Source organism: Tarenaya hassleriana, unplaced genomic scaffold (genome assembly GCF_000463585.1).
Source record: "Tarenaya hassleriana unplaced genomic scaffold, ASM46358v1 Cleome33, whole genome shotgun sequence".
In the NCBI taxonomy this organism is placed as follows: domain Eukaryota; kingdom Viridiplantae; phylum Streptophyta; class Magnoliopsida; order Brassicales; family Cleomaceae; genus Tarenaya; species Tarenaya hassleriana.
Window position 1 is genome coordinate 568,242 of NW_010966459.1, and position 15,223 is coordinate 583,464.

At 43.9% G+C, this 15,223-nt stretch overlaps 5 protein-coding genes across 6 annotated transcripts in view; all 5 read left to right on the top strand.

The window, feature by feature from the left end:
* Positions 1-260: 260 nt before the first annotated feature.
* LOC104821334 (26S proteasome non-ATPase regulatory subunit 4 homolog) lies at positions 261-3,417 on the top strand. Of its 2 annotated transcripts, none has more exons than XM_010552171.2 (11): positions 261-409; positions 517-630; positions 921-1,026; positions 1,372-1,486; positions 1,568-1,780; positions 1,878-2,160; positions 2,389-2,512; positions 2,622-2,728; positions 2,816-2,887; positions 2,998-3,068; positions 3,219-3,417. In XM_010552171.2, the coding sequence occupies exons 1-10, from the start codon at positions 398-400 to the stop codon at positions 3,043-3,045; spliced, it is 1,194 nt and encodes a 397-aa protein (XP_010550473.1). In that variant the 5' UTR covers positions 261-397; the 3' UTR covers positions 3,046-3,068; positions 3,219-3,417. The 2 variants fall into 2 exon arrangements, with proteins under 2 accessions (XP_010550473.1, XP_010550474.1); XM_010552172.2 differs by having other exon boundaries at positions 262-409; positions 1,571-1,780; positions 3,219-3,334.
* An 889-nt stretch (positions 3,418-4,306) lies between these two features.
* Positions 4,307-6,857, top strand: LOC104821336 (protein POLLENLESS 3-LIKE 2). The gene is made up of 4 exons (XM_010552173.2): positions 4,307-4,587; positions 4,686-4,898; positions 5,036-5,191; positions 5,614-6,857. Exons 1-4 carry the CDS (start codon positions 4,420-4,422, stop codon positions 6,715-6,717), a joined length of 1,641 nt encoding a protein of 546 aa, XP_010550475.1. The 5' UTR covers positions 4,307-4,419; the 3' UTR covers positions 6,718-6,857.
* A 462-nt stretch (positions 6,858-7,319) lies between these two features.
* LOC104821337 lies at positions 7,320-10,227 on the top strand. Its single transcript, XM_010552174.1, has 4 exons — positions 7,320-8,518; positions 8,596-8,777; positions 9,095-9,318; positions 9,415-10,227. Exons 1-4 carry the CDS (start codon positions 7,831-7,833, stop codon positions 10,136-10,138), a joined length of 1,818 nt encoding a protein of 605 aa, XP_010550476.1. The 5' UTR covers positions 7,320-7,830; the 3' UTR covers positions 10,139-10,227.
* Positions 10,228-10,401: 174 nt separating this feature from the next.
* LOC104821339 (3-dehydroquinate synthase, chloroplastic) lies at positions 10,402-13,186 on the top strand. The gene is made up of 8 exons (XM_010552176.1): positions 10,402-10,839; positions 11,103-11,253; positions 11,331-11,498; positions 11,611-11,837; positions 11,931-12,054; positions 12,503-12,565; positions 12,662-12,805; positions 12,895-13,186. The coding sequence occupies exons 1-8, from the start codon at positions 10,514-10,516 to the stop codon at positions 13,027-13,029; spliced, it is 1,338 nt and encodes a 445-aa protein (XP_010550478.1). The 5' UTR covers positions 10,402-10,513; the 3' UTR covers positions 13,030-13,186.
* A 607-nt stretch (positions 13,187-13,793) lies between these two features.
* The window catches only part of LOC104821338 (rac-like GTP-binding protein RHO1), a 2,131-nt gene continuing 701 nt past the window's right edge, over positions 13,794-15,223 (top strand). Inside the window, exons 1-5 of the mRNA XM_019203430.1 lie at positions 13,794-14,186; positions 14,479-14,566; positions 14,655-14,764; positions 14,855-14,918; positions 15,035-15,099. Of these exons, the coding sequence (XP_019058975.1) occupies positions 14,088-14,186; positions 14,479-14,566; positions 14,655-14,764; positions 14,855-14,918; positions 15,035-15,099 (426 nt within the window). The 5' untranslated portion in view covers positions 13,794-14,087. The remainder of the gene's footprint in view (positions 14,187-14,478; positions 14,567-14,654; positions 14,765-14,854; positions 14,919-15,034; positions 15,100-15,223) is intronic.

Genomic DNA, 15,223 nt, shown 5'->3' on the forward strand with positions numbered 1-15,223 from the left:
CTCGAGCGTTAAAATTCCTAACCCAGGATTCTATCAAAAGGACAAAAAGGCGCTGAATTTGTCTGGTGGGTGCGTCTGATCTGGAGTAAAGGTCTGAAAAATAATAAATTAAAAGATGACGTTCAAATTCATAAGTCCGAAAAAAGTTAAGGGTATTTATGCAAAATTGTCTAAAATGAGATGCACACGTGGCATATGTTGACTCCATCAACGATATGAAAGACGGTGGTGTCGGACACAGGAGATCACAGAAACGGCATCGTACAAAGCAAAAGAAGCAACCAACCCCCTCTCCAAGAAAAACCTCAAAATCCTTCTTTTCAAGTCTAGAATATTACGCTCCTTCCCCGTATCTTCTCATCCTTCCCTGGAAGAACAACTCCTTTCACTTTCCATCATGGTTCTCGAGGTAGGTTGCCCAAGTCTCTCTTAATCTCGGATTAGGGTTTCTTTTTCTCTATTTCTTGGTCTCTGGATGTGCTTGTTTGATCCGTTGATCTGGGATTTATTTTTCAGGCGACGATGATTTGTATCGATAATTCCGAGTGGATGCGGAATGGGGATTATGCTCCGTCGAGATTCCAGGCTCAAGCCGACGCTGTTAATTTCATTTCTGGAGCTAAAACCCAGGCTCGTCATTGTTTCCTAATCTAATTCGGCCTGCTTATTGTGGGTATTTTAGTGTTTAGTCTCCGATACCGCGTAGGAATGAAGATCTTAACAACCTTTGAGCTGGGTTTTACTTACGAAACTCCAATTCGGGATTCTTATTACATGAGTCTTTGGATGTTGTTCATTCTTATTTACGTGTTTGAAGTGTAAATAGTTAGCATCTTCAAGATTTTCTAGTGCCTTGGATGTCATCAGTGTGTTCTGGTTATTGAAGTTTGGACTGATGGTTGTAAGTTTTCTTTTTACAGTCAAATCCAGAAAATACGGTCGGAATTCTAACGATGGCCGGGAAGGGGGTTCGTGTTTTGGTTACACCAACCAGTGATCTTGGAAAGATCCTAGCGTGCATGCATGGTTTGTTTCTTTTCTTCTCTTTTTCTGGTTCATACGTCTATGTTTTAGCTATCTTATTTGCTTGCTGACTGCTGAGGCCTAAATTATCTGATCTTTGAGGAGAACTGTTGCACCCTTCCCATGATTAATTACATTGATTAGGAATGTTTGTACTATTTGTTTGTGCACTCATGAACTTATAGTCTGAACGGAGGTTCGGTGAAAACCGAAAACAGTATTGTTCCTTATTTGAAAATGGAGGTCTCTAATCCTTATCTTCTAGAGAAATTATGAGGACTTCTCTTTGAATTCTTTGACCAAAACTCTTCAAAGGATCTTTGATATTCTGGTTCCTCCTGAACATAGGTCTAGAAATAGGTGGGGAGGCGAACCTTGCAGCTGCGATCCAGGTGGCCCAGCTAGCTCTTAAGCACCGGCAAAACAAAAAACAGCAGCAAAGGATTATTGTCTTTGTGGGGAGGTTAGTTTCTGTGTCACTATTTCTTTTGTTGCTATGGGAATCCTCTTGCAACACATCTTTCCCCTAACTTTCTTGGTCTAGCAGCCCTGTCAAACACGACAAAAAACAACTAGAGGTGATTGGAAGAAAATTGAAGAAGAATAGTGTTGCCCTTGATATTGTTAACTTTGGTGAAGATGATGAAGGAAAGACGGAAAAGCTTGAGGCACTTCGTGCTGCCGTTGATAATAATGATACTAGCCACATTGTACATATTCCTCCTGGTTCCGATGCTCTCTCGGATGTGCTCATCAGGTAAAATCTTTATATGTTTTCCCTCATCTTGATCTATGTGGCTGGAATGGTTGAAATATCTGTTTTGGTTTATGGGATCTCCTTTCTCCTTTGTTAGCACGCCAATCTTCACTGGGGATGAGGGCGGGAGTGGTTTTGCAGCTGCTGCTGCTGCAGCAGCAGCTGGAGGTGTATCTGGGTTTGAGTTCGGTGTGGATCCAAACCTTGACCCTGAACTTGCCCTTGCGCTGAGAGTTTCGATGGAGGAGGAGAGAGCTAGGCAAGAAGCAGCTGCTAAGAAGGCCGCCGAGGAGGCTGGTAAGCAGGAACAATCAAGCTCACAGGATGCAACTATGACCGATTCCACTTCTCAAGCTAGCACTAAGAAAACTGATTTAACGGTTAGTTTCTTCTTGTCTTTTTGTAGTACTGGAAGGTCTACCCCTAAGATTATGGCTGAAACAATTCCGTTCTTCTAATGACTGCCCTTCATGATGTATTTTATGATTTTGGGGTTCAAATCTGAACTAGGAATTCTTATAAAGGTTTTGATTTCATAAGAGCCGGATCAAATTGATGAAGTTACTCTTCCATTGACCTCAACTGATACTACACTCTATCTGTGGCAGGACGAAGAAAACGCTGTGCTGCAACAGGCCCTTCAAATGTCCATGGATGAGCATCCTTCTGGTCACGACGCACAAGACACAGATATGTCTGATGTTGCTATAGATGATCCCGAGTTAGCACTAGGTGAGTCACAACATTTTTTGGCAAAGATCTTGGAGTTCTTGTTCTATTTCCTCGTGATATGTCTTTCTCGTTTATCCATATTTAAGCTCCACACTCTACCCGGTTGCAGCTCTGCAGTTGTCAGTGCAAGATAGTGCAAAAGATTCATCAGGCCAGTCGTCCGATATGGGCAAACTACTGGCAGATCAGTCATTTGTGTCCTCCATCCTTGCATCGGTATACATTGTTTTTCTTGGCTTCTGGGTTGAGAAGATGGAAACTTTTACTTGTTTATATAAATGGGTCGTGTGGTTGTTTATGCAGCTTCCTGGGGTTGATCCAAACGACCCTTCTGTAAAGGATTTGCTGGCCTCAATGCAAAACCAGCAGTCAGAGGTGATAATGACTAGAGCTGATAAGCTGAGTTGGTTCTAGATGTCGGCATTTCTGCCACCGGAATTTAGGGCTAAACGTGTTTGTTTGTTCTGTTGTATGCGCCTCTGTAGAAGCAAGACAAGGGGGAGGAAAAGGGACCAAAGGAGGAGAAAAAATGAAAACACTGATGTCGCCATTGCAGGTACTGTAGTTCCCCGATAGCTGGATCATATGATTATTCTATTCCTTGGCTATTTAGAGAAAGCTTAGTGACCAAAAGAAAAACAGTCCATCTCTGTTCATTCTGTTTATATACCGAGGAACTAAAATAAGACTTTCTATTTTTGGGCAGGTCTGGGAGCTCTGTTGCATTTGCTTTATGTGTATGTGTATCGTGTTGCTCTCTCTTCCAATCTAAATCTCTAGGGGTATAAATGACATTATGTTGTGTGAGCAGTTTGACATTTTTATTTTTATTAAACCTTAAAGCTGGTTTGAATCTGATTATGAAAACCTTAAGAATATCTCCGAAATCAGACATACGAATTATAGATCATGATGTTATAATATGTCCAAATGTGTACTGTTGTTGAAAATTAACTAATATGGGTTCATTTAAGCCCATTTAGTTCCTCGGCCGAAGTCAGACAAGTTCAACATGAAACCCTCTCTACCAGACGGAGGCTTCTTCTCCAAGTTCCAATCGCATGACGTATGCGCTTCTTTCTTCAGTGTAAACAACAAATCGAAGGAGGAAGGTGGAGATGAAGAGAAGGGAGAAAAGCAAAAGATGGCGAGGTACGATCGAGCGATCACCGTGTTCTCCCGTGACGGCCACCTCTTCCAGGAGTTGTGCGCCCTGGAAGCCGTCCGTAAGGGTAACGCCGCCGTCGGAGTTCGCGGCTCCGACGCTATCGTTCTCGCCGTCGAGAAGAACCCCACCCCTAAGCTCCAGGATTCTAGGTCGAATTTTGTTCCTACTGGGCCGCTTCGAATTGTGTTTGAGCTTGACCTAGATCTCTTGGCTAGTTCAATTATTTTCTTCGCTTTTCAAATTCGAAGTGTGATTCTTTTGGAAATGAATCGCCAAACGTTGAAAGAGTAAACGCTGATTGTTTTTTTTTTTATAAAAAATTTGGATTCTAAATTGCTCACCAAAAGAATAGGGACTTCGATGCATAAAAAATAATATTTAACTTTCCCTCGTAGTTTCTAATGTTTTTTTTTTTCCTTTCGGGGTGAACTTATCGTCATCAGTAAAATGAGGGGCCGAAAACTGAAATGCAAACAAATTGAGGGGTAGATGAGGAATATCTCACCCTATATCGTAGAAATATAGAGCAATAACTGGAAAATGCATTCCAACGGCTAGTTTCTAAACGGTAACCCCAACGGTCATAAATTTTTGAAACTTTTTATTTTAGTATCCTCTCTCCAAGCGTTCTCTCTAAAACCCCATCTGTTTCCTCCACTCTCCTCCGTCATTTCCCCTCCTCCTCCTTCTTCTCCTTCTCCACACATCTGAACAGAATCGTAACACCCATATCCCGAAGATGATGAAAGATGCGTGGAATGCTCCTCCCGGATTCAGGCCAACGAAATCCGCCCCGAGTTCTCCGGCGAAGCCACTTGGTGTATCCAGGACTCGGTCTGAATCCTTCGGTGCTCTCCATAAAGTCCCTGTTGGCGATACTCCTTATGTCAGAGCCAAGAATGTTCAGGTACCCAAAAACTTCTGAACTCCTTGGATCCATCGAATGTTGTTCTGTCGAATGTTGTCTAATGGGGTGTACTCTTTGATTGCTTTTACTTTGGTCAGTTGGTGGAGAAGGATCCGGAAAGGGCAATTCCGCTGTTCTGGGCAGCCATTAACGCCGGAGACAGAGTGGACAGTGCTCTGAAAGACATGGCTATTGTGATGAAGCAACAAAATCGGGCTGAAGAAGCCATTGAAGCCATCAAATCCCTGAGAAGCCGTTGTTCGGATCAAGCCCAGGAATCCCTTGATAACATCCTCCTAGATCTCTACAAGGTTCTTAAAAAAACCAAGTTTCCTTGATAACATCCTCCTTGATAACTCTCTCGTTTTTGTTTTCTGTTTCTATGTTGGTCCTCTCTCGTTTTTGTTTGCAATTGCTACATGCTGAGATGTTTTTGATTGTTCTGCAGAGATGTGGCAGATTAGATGATCAGATTGCACTTCTGAAACACAAATTGTTCTTAATCCAACAAGGTTTGGCATTTAATGGTAAACGCACCAAAACCGCCAGATCTCAAGGCAAAAAATTTCAGGTGTCAGTAGAACAAGAGGCGACCCGGCTACTGGTAAGAATCACTCGTGCTCATATTAATCCAGATTGTCAATTAGATCAAAATAGAAATAAAACAGATGGATGTGCAATTTCGGAAGCTGTTATTCTCAGTCCATAATGTGCTGAAGTTTCTGTTTCATAGGTGCATCTAAATCTCTCCATGTGGAAGTGAGTTTAGGAGAAACAAGACTAATACATGAATAAACAACATCGAAAGATCAAAATATGTTTCAGTAACAACATAAGCAGATGTATGTGTGTTTCAAAACTCGACCGGTTTTGTTATTATTATTGATACATGTTTCAATTATACAACTTTAGCAGATGAGCACAATAACAGATCTGAAGATGTTTCAACAACAGATGTGTATGAGCGTATAGTATAATACATGTTTTTGTGTAACTGTAACTCAGATGTGTTGTCAATTCTGACAGGGGAACTTGGGGTGGGCGCTGATGCAGAAGGATAACTACGTAGAAGCGGAAGATGCATACAGAAGGGCACTGTCGATTACACCAGACAACAACAAGATGTGCAACCTGGGGATCTGCCTTATGAAACAAGGCAGAATCGGTGAGGCCAAAGAGACTCTGCGGCGGGTGAAGCCAGCAGTTGCGGACGGTCCTCGAGGTGTGGATTCACACCTCAAGGCTTATGAAAGAGCTCAACAAATGCTCAAGGACCTCGAATCCGAGATGATGAACAGAGGTGGCGATGATAAGGTCGAGCAGAGCAAGCTTTTCAATGCCTTTTTTGGGTCTTCCTCTATTTGGCAGCCTCAGCCCTGCAGAGATCATGGCGCAGCACCAGCAACTGCCAATGGAGTTGAAGAAAATGCAAACCCTAATGTTGTGGCTGGAGGAAACTCCTCCGGTTCATGTATGCATCCTCCTCCTTTGCACAGAACTGTGAAGCAAGCAGCGGTTTTCAAGGCGTCTTCTTCCTCCCTTTGTCAGCCTCAACCGAAAAGAAGCGATGATGATGATGAGAACGTGATGGGGAAGTTGGCTTTGGGAAAGCCTCCTCCTTTACATAGAACTGCGAAGCAATTCGACACCTTTTTCGGTTCTTCTTCCGTTTGGCAGTCTCATCCTTTGGCGGCCACCATCAACGATGGCTACCCAGACGAGAACGTGGACGCCAATATGATGGGATTCCCTCCCCTGCACAGAAATATGAACCTGAACGTGGACGCGCAGCCGTTTTTCTCTTCAAAGTTCATGAGAGATCATCAACCCGGGAAGGATCCAATCCATGAAACTCTGAAAAGAACGAGATCAGGAAACGCAGCGAGCGACCCTATGAGAACGGCGGCGGCGGTAAAACATGAGACCAATACAAGGAGGAGGCTGTCACTGGAGAGGACAGCGGGCGGAGATTCGCTTCTGCCGGATAACAAAGACTTCGAAGAGGCAATTTTGGCGGCGGTCTTGGGGACAGAGACGAAGAACAGCGAGGCATTGTTGGCGCAGAGGAAAGTGGAGAAGAGGCTCAAGGTTTTCCAGGACATTACCTTGTCTCTCAGCCCAAGAGCCTAATCACTTATTCTAATTTAACCCAAGCTCTTACTAATCATTATTATTTTTTTAAGCTGAATTTGATAAAGGGGATGAACTTGTTCTCCTTCAACTGCACTTCTTGTTATAAAATTAATAAAAAAAAAAAGTCTTTTATCTTTGGGGAACACTTGCTATCTTTGGTTGAAATAATCTAAAGATAATTTTTGAAAAATGGTAAAAAGAAAAACCTGGCCTACATATAAATGCAATCACCATTTACCAAAAAAAATGCATGGGTCCAAAACTCAAGTCAAATTACAACTATTTGACTTTGTACTTCCTACACATTGTCTTAAGAATCACATTATCTCAGTTGTGTATTCAGTTTTTTGTTAGTCCGAAAATTTCCATAAACCAGAATCTACTTTCTTATGGTTTGACTATAAGGCTGTGGGTTCTTAAAAAAACAAACATTGAGTTGTGGCCCAACATTAAGAAAAACATCACAAAACTTTTTAAAGGTCATTTTGGTCATTTGGCTTAGGAAAACATTAAGAAATTGCCCTTTTTGAGGCGCGGCTCTCTGCCCAAAGCCTATGGTGTCTGTCGTCTTCCAAATACATTCTGAAGTTAGCCGAACAGCCTCTAAAGCCAAAAGCCAAAGCAACTCTTAAAATACATTTTGAATATCCTAAAAGACCTAACCAAATATATCCCTCTCTCCTCTTTTGCTGCTGTCCATCGTGCAAGGTTCAGGGCAAAAGTTGACAACTTTATTTTCTTTTGATACAAACGAAGCGAGCAACTTTGAGGATTTTCTTGCAAGGTGAACAAGATCTGCCGGCCAGCGTGTGAGATCATCAACTACCGAAGTAGTTTTTGGAAGAAGAATAAGAAGGACCAAAGAAGTACAAACAAAGTCTACACCTTTGAAGGTTTACAGGGAGAAGAAGAAGGAGAGTAGAAAGGTTGAATGGGATTAATCAGCCGCACTCAGTGCAGAATCGTGGAGGAAAGGAAAAAAAGAGACAAGAGCTTCTGCATGGTGAAAAAAATGGGTATGTCGGAATCTTGAGAGAGCCCCATCTGGGAGAAACATTATATAGTTTTTGTGTTCTTCATTTTCTGATTTCGCACTTGCGTCGAGAGGAAATGGGTAGCTGTTACTCAAGAACAGAGAGACAGGAGATAGTGTCGCGTTGCAAGGCGAGGAAGAGGTACTTGAAGCAGTTGGTGAGGGCCAGACAAGCTCTCTCTGCTTCCCACGCGCTCTATCTCCGTTCTCTACGCGCCACCGGCGCCGCCCTTCTCCAGTTCTCCGCCAAAGAGACCTCTCTCCATATCCACCTCCACCCTCCGCCTCCTCCGCCTCCGCCTCCGCCGCGTCGGCCTCCTCTGAGTCCTGGCTCCGACACCACATGGACCTCCACCACCACTTCCTCTGCTCTTCCTCCTCCTCCTCCGCCGCCTCCTCCTCCGTCCTCCGCATGGGACTTCTGGGACCCCTTTGTGCCGCCGCCCCCTTCTTCGTCGGAGGAGGAGTGGGAGGAGGGTACGGCCACCGCAACAGCCACCGTCAGTACGGATCCGGCGACCGCTACTCCTCCACCGTCATCGGTGGTGAGTGAGTTCTCCAAGGACACCGTCACGACCGGCACCGCCTCGGGAAGCGAGTTGGCAATGGTTGTCTCGAGGAACAGTAAGGATCTGATGCAGATTATCAAGGAAGTAGATGAATATTTCGCGAAGGCTGCAGATTCTGGTGCCCAGCTCTCTTGCCTCCTTGAAATTCCAAGTTGTATCAACACCGCCACTGCATTTTCTGCTCATAACAAAGGAGGTACTTTACATGTTTCCTCTTCGTTCCTGTTCGCCTTTCGTGTTATGGGTCGGGAGTAATTTGTTAACTTTCTACAGGGAAACTGTACAGTAGCTACGAGTGCAATCTGAATCCGAGGTCGTTTTGGACAAGAGGTTTTAGTACAACGTTGAACGAATATAGAAACCCAGGAGGAGAGGCGGTCGGAGGATATGGGAGCCATTCCTCTACCGTGGAGAGGCTCTATGCTTGGGAGAAGAAGCTGTTTCAAGAAGTCAAGGTATTCACTTTTTCTTCTTTTTCCACTTCACAAGAAGGATCTTTCCGACTCAGGTTTAAAATTTCCAATGTTTGGATGTTTGCATTTCTTTGCCAAGAAGAATCTTCGGAAGTCCAGGTTTGAAATTTGCTGTCTTAACGCTCTGTTATGTATGTGAGTCTTAGTCATAGTGTTTGAATTGAAGTTTCAAACTTTCCCATGTACCCTCTGAAATCAGCTTGTGGACCCAACACTGCTGTGAAGATGATCAGACAGACCCACGTGTGTCTGACATTTATATTGATTGCCAGCGATGAAAACAGTGTTGGTTGGTGCAGAACGCAGAGAGAATCAAGATGGAGCACGAGAAGAAGGTGGAGAATGCGAGGAAGCTGGAGATGAAGAGAGCTGAGTATGTGAAGACGGAGAAGGCCAAGAAAGACGTGGAGAAGTTAGAGTCACGGCTGACGGTCGCTTCTCAGGCCATCGAGAGCGCCTCTGCCGCTATCACCAATCTCCGAGAAACCGAGCTGTACCCTCAGCTGGTCCACCTTGTCAAAGGGTCAGTTGTCTGCCTCTGTTATTGCTTTGTGGGTTTGCCTGTCTATAACAGTTACGAGTTAAGGTTTAGTAATGTTGTGTTAAAATTGGTACGTAGGTTAATGGGTATGTGGAGGAGCATGTACGAGAGCCACCAGGTCCAAAGCCACATAGTTCAGCAACTCAAGTACCTTAACACTGTCCCATCCACTGAACCCACATCCGAGCTTCACCGCCAATCAACTCTTCGGCTGGAGCTCGAGATCCAACGATGGCACCAGTCATTCTGCAACTTGGTCAAGGCCCAGCGCGACTACATCCAGTCTCTGACAGGTTGGCTCAGATTAAGCCTATTTCAGTTCAGCAAGAATCCACTCGCTAGAGGCAGCAGCGAATCAAAGATTTACAGCTTTTGCGAAGAATGGCAATTGGCTGCTGACAGAGTCCCGGATAAAGTAGCAGTTGAAGGGATCAAGAGCTTTATGGCTGCAGTTCATGGAATTGTGGTTCAACAAGCCGAAGAACACAAGCAGAAGAAGAGATCAGAATCAGTGTTAAAGGATTTCGAGAAGAAAGCGGCTGAACTGAAGGAACATGGGAGCAAGTACGGGCCTTTCTCTTCGGACGGATTGGGGGAAAAGAGAGGAAAGGTCGAGAGGTTGAAAGGAAAAGCGGAAGAGGAGAAGAACAAGTACGAGCAGGCGGTGAAGGTGACGAGGGACATGACAGTAAGTAACTTGAAGATGGGGTTTCCACATTTGTTACAAGCAATGATCGGGTTTTCAAGCGTGTCCATGCAAGCTTTTGAGTCTGTCTACAACCTCCACCACTTCAAAAGATAGACAATAACGCCTTCTGAATGGTATTATGCTACGTTATATGTACTAACAATATGTTCCTAATTCATTTCAGACCACCTTGTTTTTGTCTACGTGGCCATGTTCCAGCGAATTGAGCCAATTCTAACTTTAATTTTCCACCGTCGAAATTAATTATACGGCGTTACATAAGATCCTACGGTCATAAAAGCAACCATTCCGTACGGCTTACCGTAGACGATTACGCATCATCCACCAATCCCCCTGTCTCACCTACCCACGCCGGCTCCTTCATCTTCACCAAACCGCGATGGGTTTTTACCTTCACCTACTCCCACCCAATCTCTCTTGTTCTTCTCTCTCTCGCTCGAACCCGACTTCGGCTACGGGTTGAATTCCATGGCGTCCGCCACCGCCAACTCCCTTTCGCTCTCCGTCTCCTCCAAGAAGCCGGGCTCTTTTGACAGCCGTGGCTTGATTGCTCCTCGGAGCATTCTTGTTCCTGTGTCTTCTTTTTCCAAGTGTAAACGGGTTAGTTTATCTTTTTCTTCGGCGAGTCCTACAAGGATGTGGGTGCGAGCCAGTGCGACTCAGGTGATGGACGAATCGCTTAGCGAGAAGACTCCTACGGCTTCTCCTACAATCGTCGAGGTTGATTTGGGTAACCGGAGTTATCCGATATATATCGGGTCTGGGTTGCTCGATCGACCCGAGATTCTTCAAAGGTAGTCTCTTTAGCCTACTCCGTATCATCATCATTTTCTCGAGTGTCAAATGTGCTGGCACATTTAATCGGAACATGTTATGTGATAGAATTGATTTTGTAACCTATCGAATCAAATCGTCGCTGATATTCGTTTGAGATTCTCGTTGAGCTTAGAGCCAATTGTCTTTGTTCGTTAAATTGTCCCTGTTTCGATTGAAGCTGAGACAGATGGCGCACATAGGGTTTGTTCTTACAGAATGTTGAATTGATTCGAATGAATAGGCATGTTCGTGGGAAGCGAGTTCTTGTGGTCACCAATGAAAAAGTTGCCCCTCTTTACCTGGACAAGACAGTAGATGCTTTAACAAGAGGAAACCCGGGCATCTCGGTCGAGAGCGTGATCTTACCTGATGGGGAGAAATACAAAGACATGGTACTTGTCATATTGGGTTTTGAGTTGCTGCTGCTTCAAGTGTGATTTTTAAAATACCCTGGATGCATTTTATACAGGATACTCTTATGAAAATCTTTGACAAGGCGATTGAGTCTCGTCTAGATAGGCGCTGTACATTTGTTGCGCTTGGAGGTGGTGTGATTGGCGATATGTGTGGATTTGCGGCTGCCTCTTATCTACGGGGTGTTAATTTTATCCAAATCCCGACCACTGTGATGGCACAGGTACAAAGTTCATTTCATCTCGCTTCCAATTCTTGCTTTCTTGTGCTCAAATTATATGCGTCGTAAATGCTACTGTTATCTTCGGCTTGAACTTGATCTCCTTTCTCTGCAGGTTGATTCTTCTGTTGGCGGCAAAACCGGAATAAATCACCCTCTTGGAAAGAATATGATTGGTGCATTCTACCAGCCACAGTGTGTGCTGGTAGACACAGACACACTGAACACGTTGCCAGACAGGGAATTGGCATCAGGTGTAGCTGAAGTGATCAAATACGGACTGATCAGGGATGCCGAGTTCTTTGAATGGCAGGAAAGGAACATGGAGGCATTGTTGGCAAGGTGTGCCATATTAGTTTCACTTTGTCCAAGCGTTGATGTCTTATTTCTGGCTCTGCAAGTGTGGTCTAGTAATTTTGCATTGTATCGTCCCAGGGATCCAGCTGCATTAGCTTACGCTATAAAGCGGTCATGTGAAAATAAGGCTGAGGTTGTATCACTGGATGAGAAGGAAAGCGGATTGCGAGCAACACTAAATTTGGGTCATACATTTGGCCATGTGAGTATTTCGCATTATTACCCTTTTTTTCTTTTACCCAACTGGAGGAACCCAACCTGGTTGGGATGGAATATAGAATCTTGAAGAAATTTAACATCCAAAACTAAGTTTGGATCTTAGTACTCACTACAGCATGTCAAAAGGTTTATGTTTTCATACCTTGCACATTAATTCCGTAACCCGAGAAGGGGAACCTTGGTGCACCGGTTAAGGTATTGCCGTTGTGGCCTAGAGGTCATGGGTTCGAGTCCTGGAAGCAGCCTCTTGCAGAATATTCTGCAAGGTAAGGTTTGCCTACAATACACCCTTGTGGTGGGATCCTTTCCCGTATCCCGCTCAACGGGATGCTTTGTGCACCGGGTTGCACTTTAATTCTGGAAAGTGTGAGGTCTTTCTATTCATGTCTAATCACTGTGCGCTTCATTTCTCAAATCTTCTCATTTGTCAGGCCATAGAAACTGGCTTTGGATATGGAGAATGGCTCCATGGGGAAGCTGTTGCGGCTGGCACGGTACTTCTTGCCCTTTTGTAAAATATCTCTTATCCCTTTCATCTCTGAAACCACATTCAACTGAGCTATAAGTGTCACTATGTTGTTTGAACTTAGGTAATGGCAGTTGACATGTCATATCGTCTTGGTTGGATCGACAGCTCAATCGTCGAGAGAGTGAACAACATCTTAACACGAGCAAAGTTGCCCACAGCACCGCCCGAGACAATGACCGTGGACATGTTCAAATCCATCATGGCTGTGAGTCGGCTCGAATAAAGAGTTCCGATCTTTTTTTCTTTCTCCGGAATATCCATTTTTTTCTCACGGATGCTGGTCGGTCTCTGCAGGTGGACAAGAAAGTTGCGGACGGAGTGTTGAGGTTGATCCTTCTCGAGGGCCCTCTCGGAAACTGCGTTTTCACCGGCGATTATGAGCGCAAGGCATTGGACGACACGCTCCGTGCATTCTGCAACAAGTCGTGAGCTTTCCCCAATCTTTTGTTAGGGTTCTCCAAATGTTTTGCGATTGATATGATAGATTTCCTTGCTCGGTGTTTCTGTGTGTGTGCAATGTATTTTTTTTTTTCCGGTGGTGTAATTTTTTATGAGCTAATAAGAAGAGATCACCGTCTTCAACATATATCAGTGTCCATTGTGTTTATTGTATTCATTGAATACATAGCCCGTTTTCTTCCTGTTTTCCTTATCCAATCGTGAATCCATACGCATATATAGTTTGCAAAATCTCTTGTCGTTGATCATTTTTCAGACATAAGACTGTTTTATCAGTGTGTTTGTGTGCATAACGATAGACCCCCAAAAAAATGACATATTAACAATCGCAAGATATATATATTCAAGAAACTTTACACTCGACACATATTCTTTGAGGTAAACAATAATTAGAATTAGAGATGGAGGTTGCGTTACAATTTTTCGGAACCGAGCCACAAAATATGGTATTTTTTCGAATTGGATCGGAATCGAATCGAATATAGTATAATAACCGATTGATACATATTTTTATAAAATCGAACTGAACCGATGGCATAAATTCGAAAGAAATGGAGGAGGCAAATAAAGATTTGGGTATTTGATTTTTGGTTTGGTAATGGGGAATGAATGAGGAACCTATTAAAAGGGCAAACCCCAAAAGAAGCGGAGAAGATTGGTTGGCGAAGAACGATTGGCTCACTGAACGCTTCAACGGCATTGTTTCCCGGCCAAACTAACTAACTCTGGTCTCTATGTCTCTCTCTCTCTCTCTGTCCCTTCCAATTCTCTTGTGAAATTGCGTTCTAGGGTTTCTATTTCCTGAGAGAAAGCTCTCTCCTTCGCCATCCGCTGTGTCTTCCCCGTTACACCCAGATGGCCGATTGAGGTCCCAGGAGCAGAACCTCAGATCATCACAAAGAAGAAGCTGTGGAGGAATTTCGACATTTAGGTCATCAGGAAGGTCCTCAGACTCGTTGAGATCTGAAGGCTTTAACCAAATCTTTTTGGCGATTTTTGGCTTTCCCTGATTATTCTGGGGGAAAAATATGAGCGCTTCGAGGTTCATCAAGTGCGTGACGGTCGGCGATGGAGCTGTCGGGAAAACCTGCCTTCTGATTTCTTACACCAGCAACACTTTCCCCACCGTATCCTTCTCCATCCCTTTCCTCAACCTCTGCATATTGTGTTCCTTCAGCTTTTGTTTCGTCTTAGATAAACGACCCATCTTCGTTCATCTTCTGAATGATGCTATGCCATCGAGAATCTCTTTTTTTTTTTCCGTCAAACTTGAAATTTGTACTGCAAAGTCATGTTTATCAATTGATTTTCCTAATAACTCCGTGCACCCAAAAAAGATCAGAAGTTCATATATCTCTTTCTGCCCTTGAAAATGGCAGTTTTTAAACCATTCAACCGTTCCTCGTTGTTTTGCCACAGGATTACGTGCCAACGGTTTTCGATAATTTCAGCGCAAATGTTGTCGTAAATGGAGCCACCGTCAATCTGGGATTATGGGACACTGCAGGTAATATTTTCTCTATCATGTTCTTTCAGATCTTTTTTATTATCAAATAACAGATTTTTGGTGTGTGTACTATGATGGGGTGAAACAGGGCAAGAAGATTACAACAGATTAAGACCGCTGAGTTACCGTGGGGCAGACGTATTCATATTGGCATTCTCTCTCATTAGCAAAGCCAGCTATGAAAACGTATCCAAGAAGGTGGCTGGCCGAACTCTCAATCCCTTTTTTTTATACGTTTTTCGTTTCGTCGGTAACATCTGTTGATGATCGAACAATTCTTTTCCCCAGTGGATTCCGGAGCTGACACATTACGCTCCCGGAGTCCCCATCATTCTCGTTGGATCAAAGCTAGGTCTGTCTTTCTGAGAGAAACCCTTTTAGCTAAACTAAAACCAGCAGCAGATCATACTATTGTCGGCCGTTCTTTTGGTTGCATTGAGTGGTCTTGTGTTGTGATTGTTTTCCCAGATCTACGAGATGATAAGCAGTTCTTCGTCGACCATCCTGGTGCCGTCCCTATTTCTACAGCTTAGGTATATCATATGACATTGTTGTTGTTATTACAAACAGAATGTCTAATCACTGTGCGCTTCATTTCTCAAATCTTCTCATTTGTCAGGCCATAGAAACTGGCTTTGGATATGGAGAATGGCTCCC

Coding starts and splice junctions, on each gene's coding strand:
- LOC104821339 (XM_010552176.1), top strand. CDS start 10,514: ATGGCGTCCGCCACCGCCAACTCCCTTTCGCTCTCCGTCTCCTCCAAG. Junction 11,838..11,930: donor ATGGAGGCATTGTTGGCAAG/GTGTGCCATATT, acceptor GTATCGTCCCAG/GGATCCAGCTGCATTAGCTT. Junction 12,566..12,661: donor AAGCTGTTGCGGCTGGCACG/GTACTTCTTGCC, acceptor GTTTGAACTTAG/GTAATGGCAGTTGACATGTC.
- LOC104821337 (XM_010552174.1), top strand. CDS start 7,831: ATGGGTAGCTGTTACTCAAGAACAGAGAGACAGGAGATAGTGTCGCGT. Junction 8,778..9,094: donor AGCTGTTTCAAGAAGTCAAG/GTATTCACTTTT, acceptor TGGTTGGTGCAG/AACGCAGAGAGAATCAAGAT. Junction 9,319..9,414: donor CTGGTCCACCTTGTCAAAGG/GTCAGTTGTCTG, acceptor ATTGGTACGTAG/GTTAATGGGTATGTGGAGGA.
- LOC104821336 (XM_010552173.2), top strand. CDS start 4,420: ATGATGAAAGATGCGTGGAATGCTCCTCCCGGATTCAGGCCAACGAAA. Junction 4,588..4,685: donor TCAGAGCCAAGAATGTTCAG/GTACCCAAAAAC, acceptor TACTTTGGTCAG/TTGGTGGAGAAGGATCCGGA. Junction 4,899..5,035: donor TCCTCCTAGATCTCTACAAG/GTTCTTAAAAAA, acceptor ATTGTTCTGCAG/AGATGTGGCAGATTAGATGA.
- LOC104821334 (XM_010552171.2), top strand. Junction 631..920: donor TTTCTGGAGCTAAAACCCAG/GCTCGTCATTGT, acceptor TTCTTTTTACAG/TCAAATCCAGAAAATACGGT. Junction 1,487..1,567: donor ATTATTGTCTTTGTGGGGAG/GTTAGTTTCTGT, acceptor TTCTTGGTCTAG/CAGCCCTGTCAAACACGACA.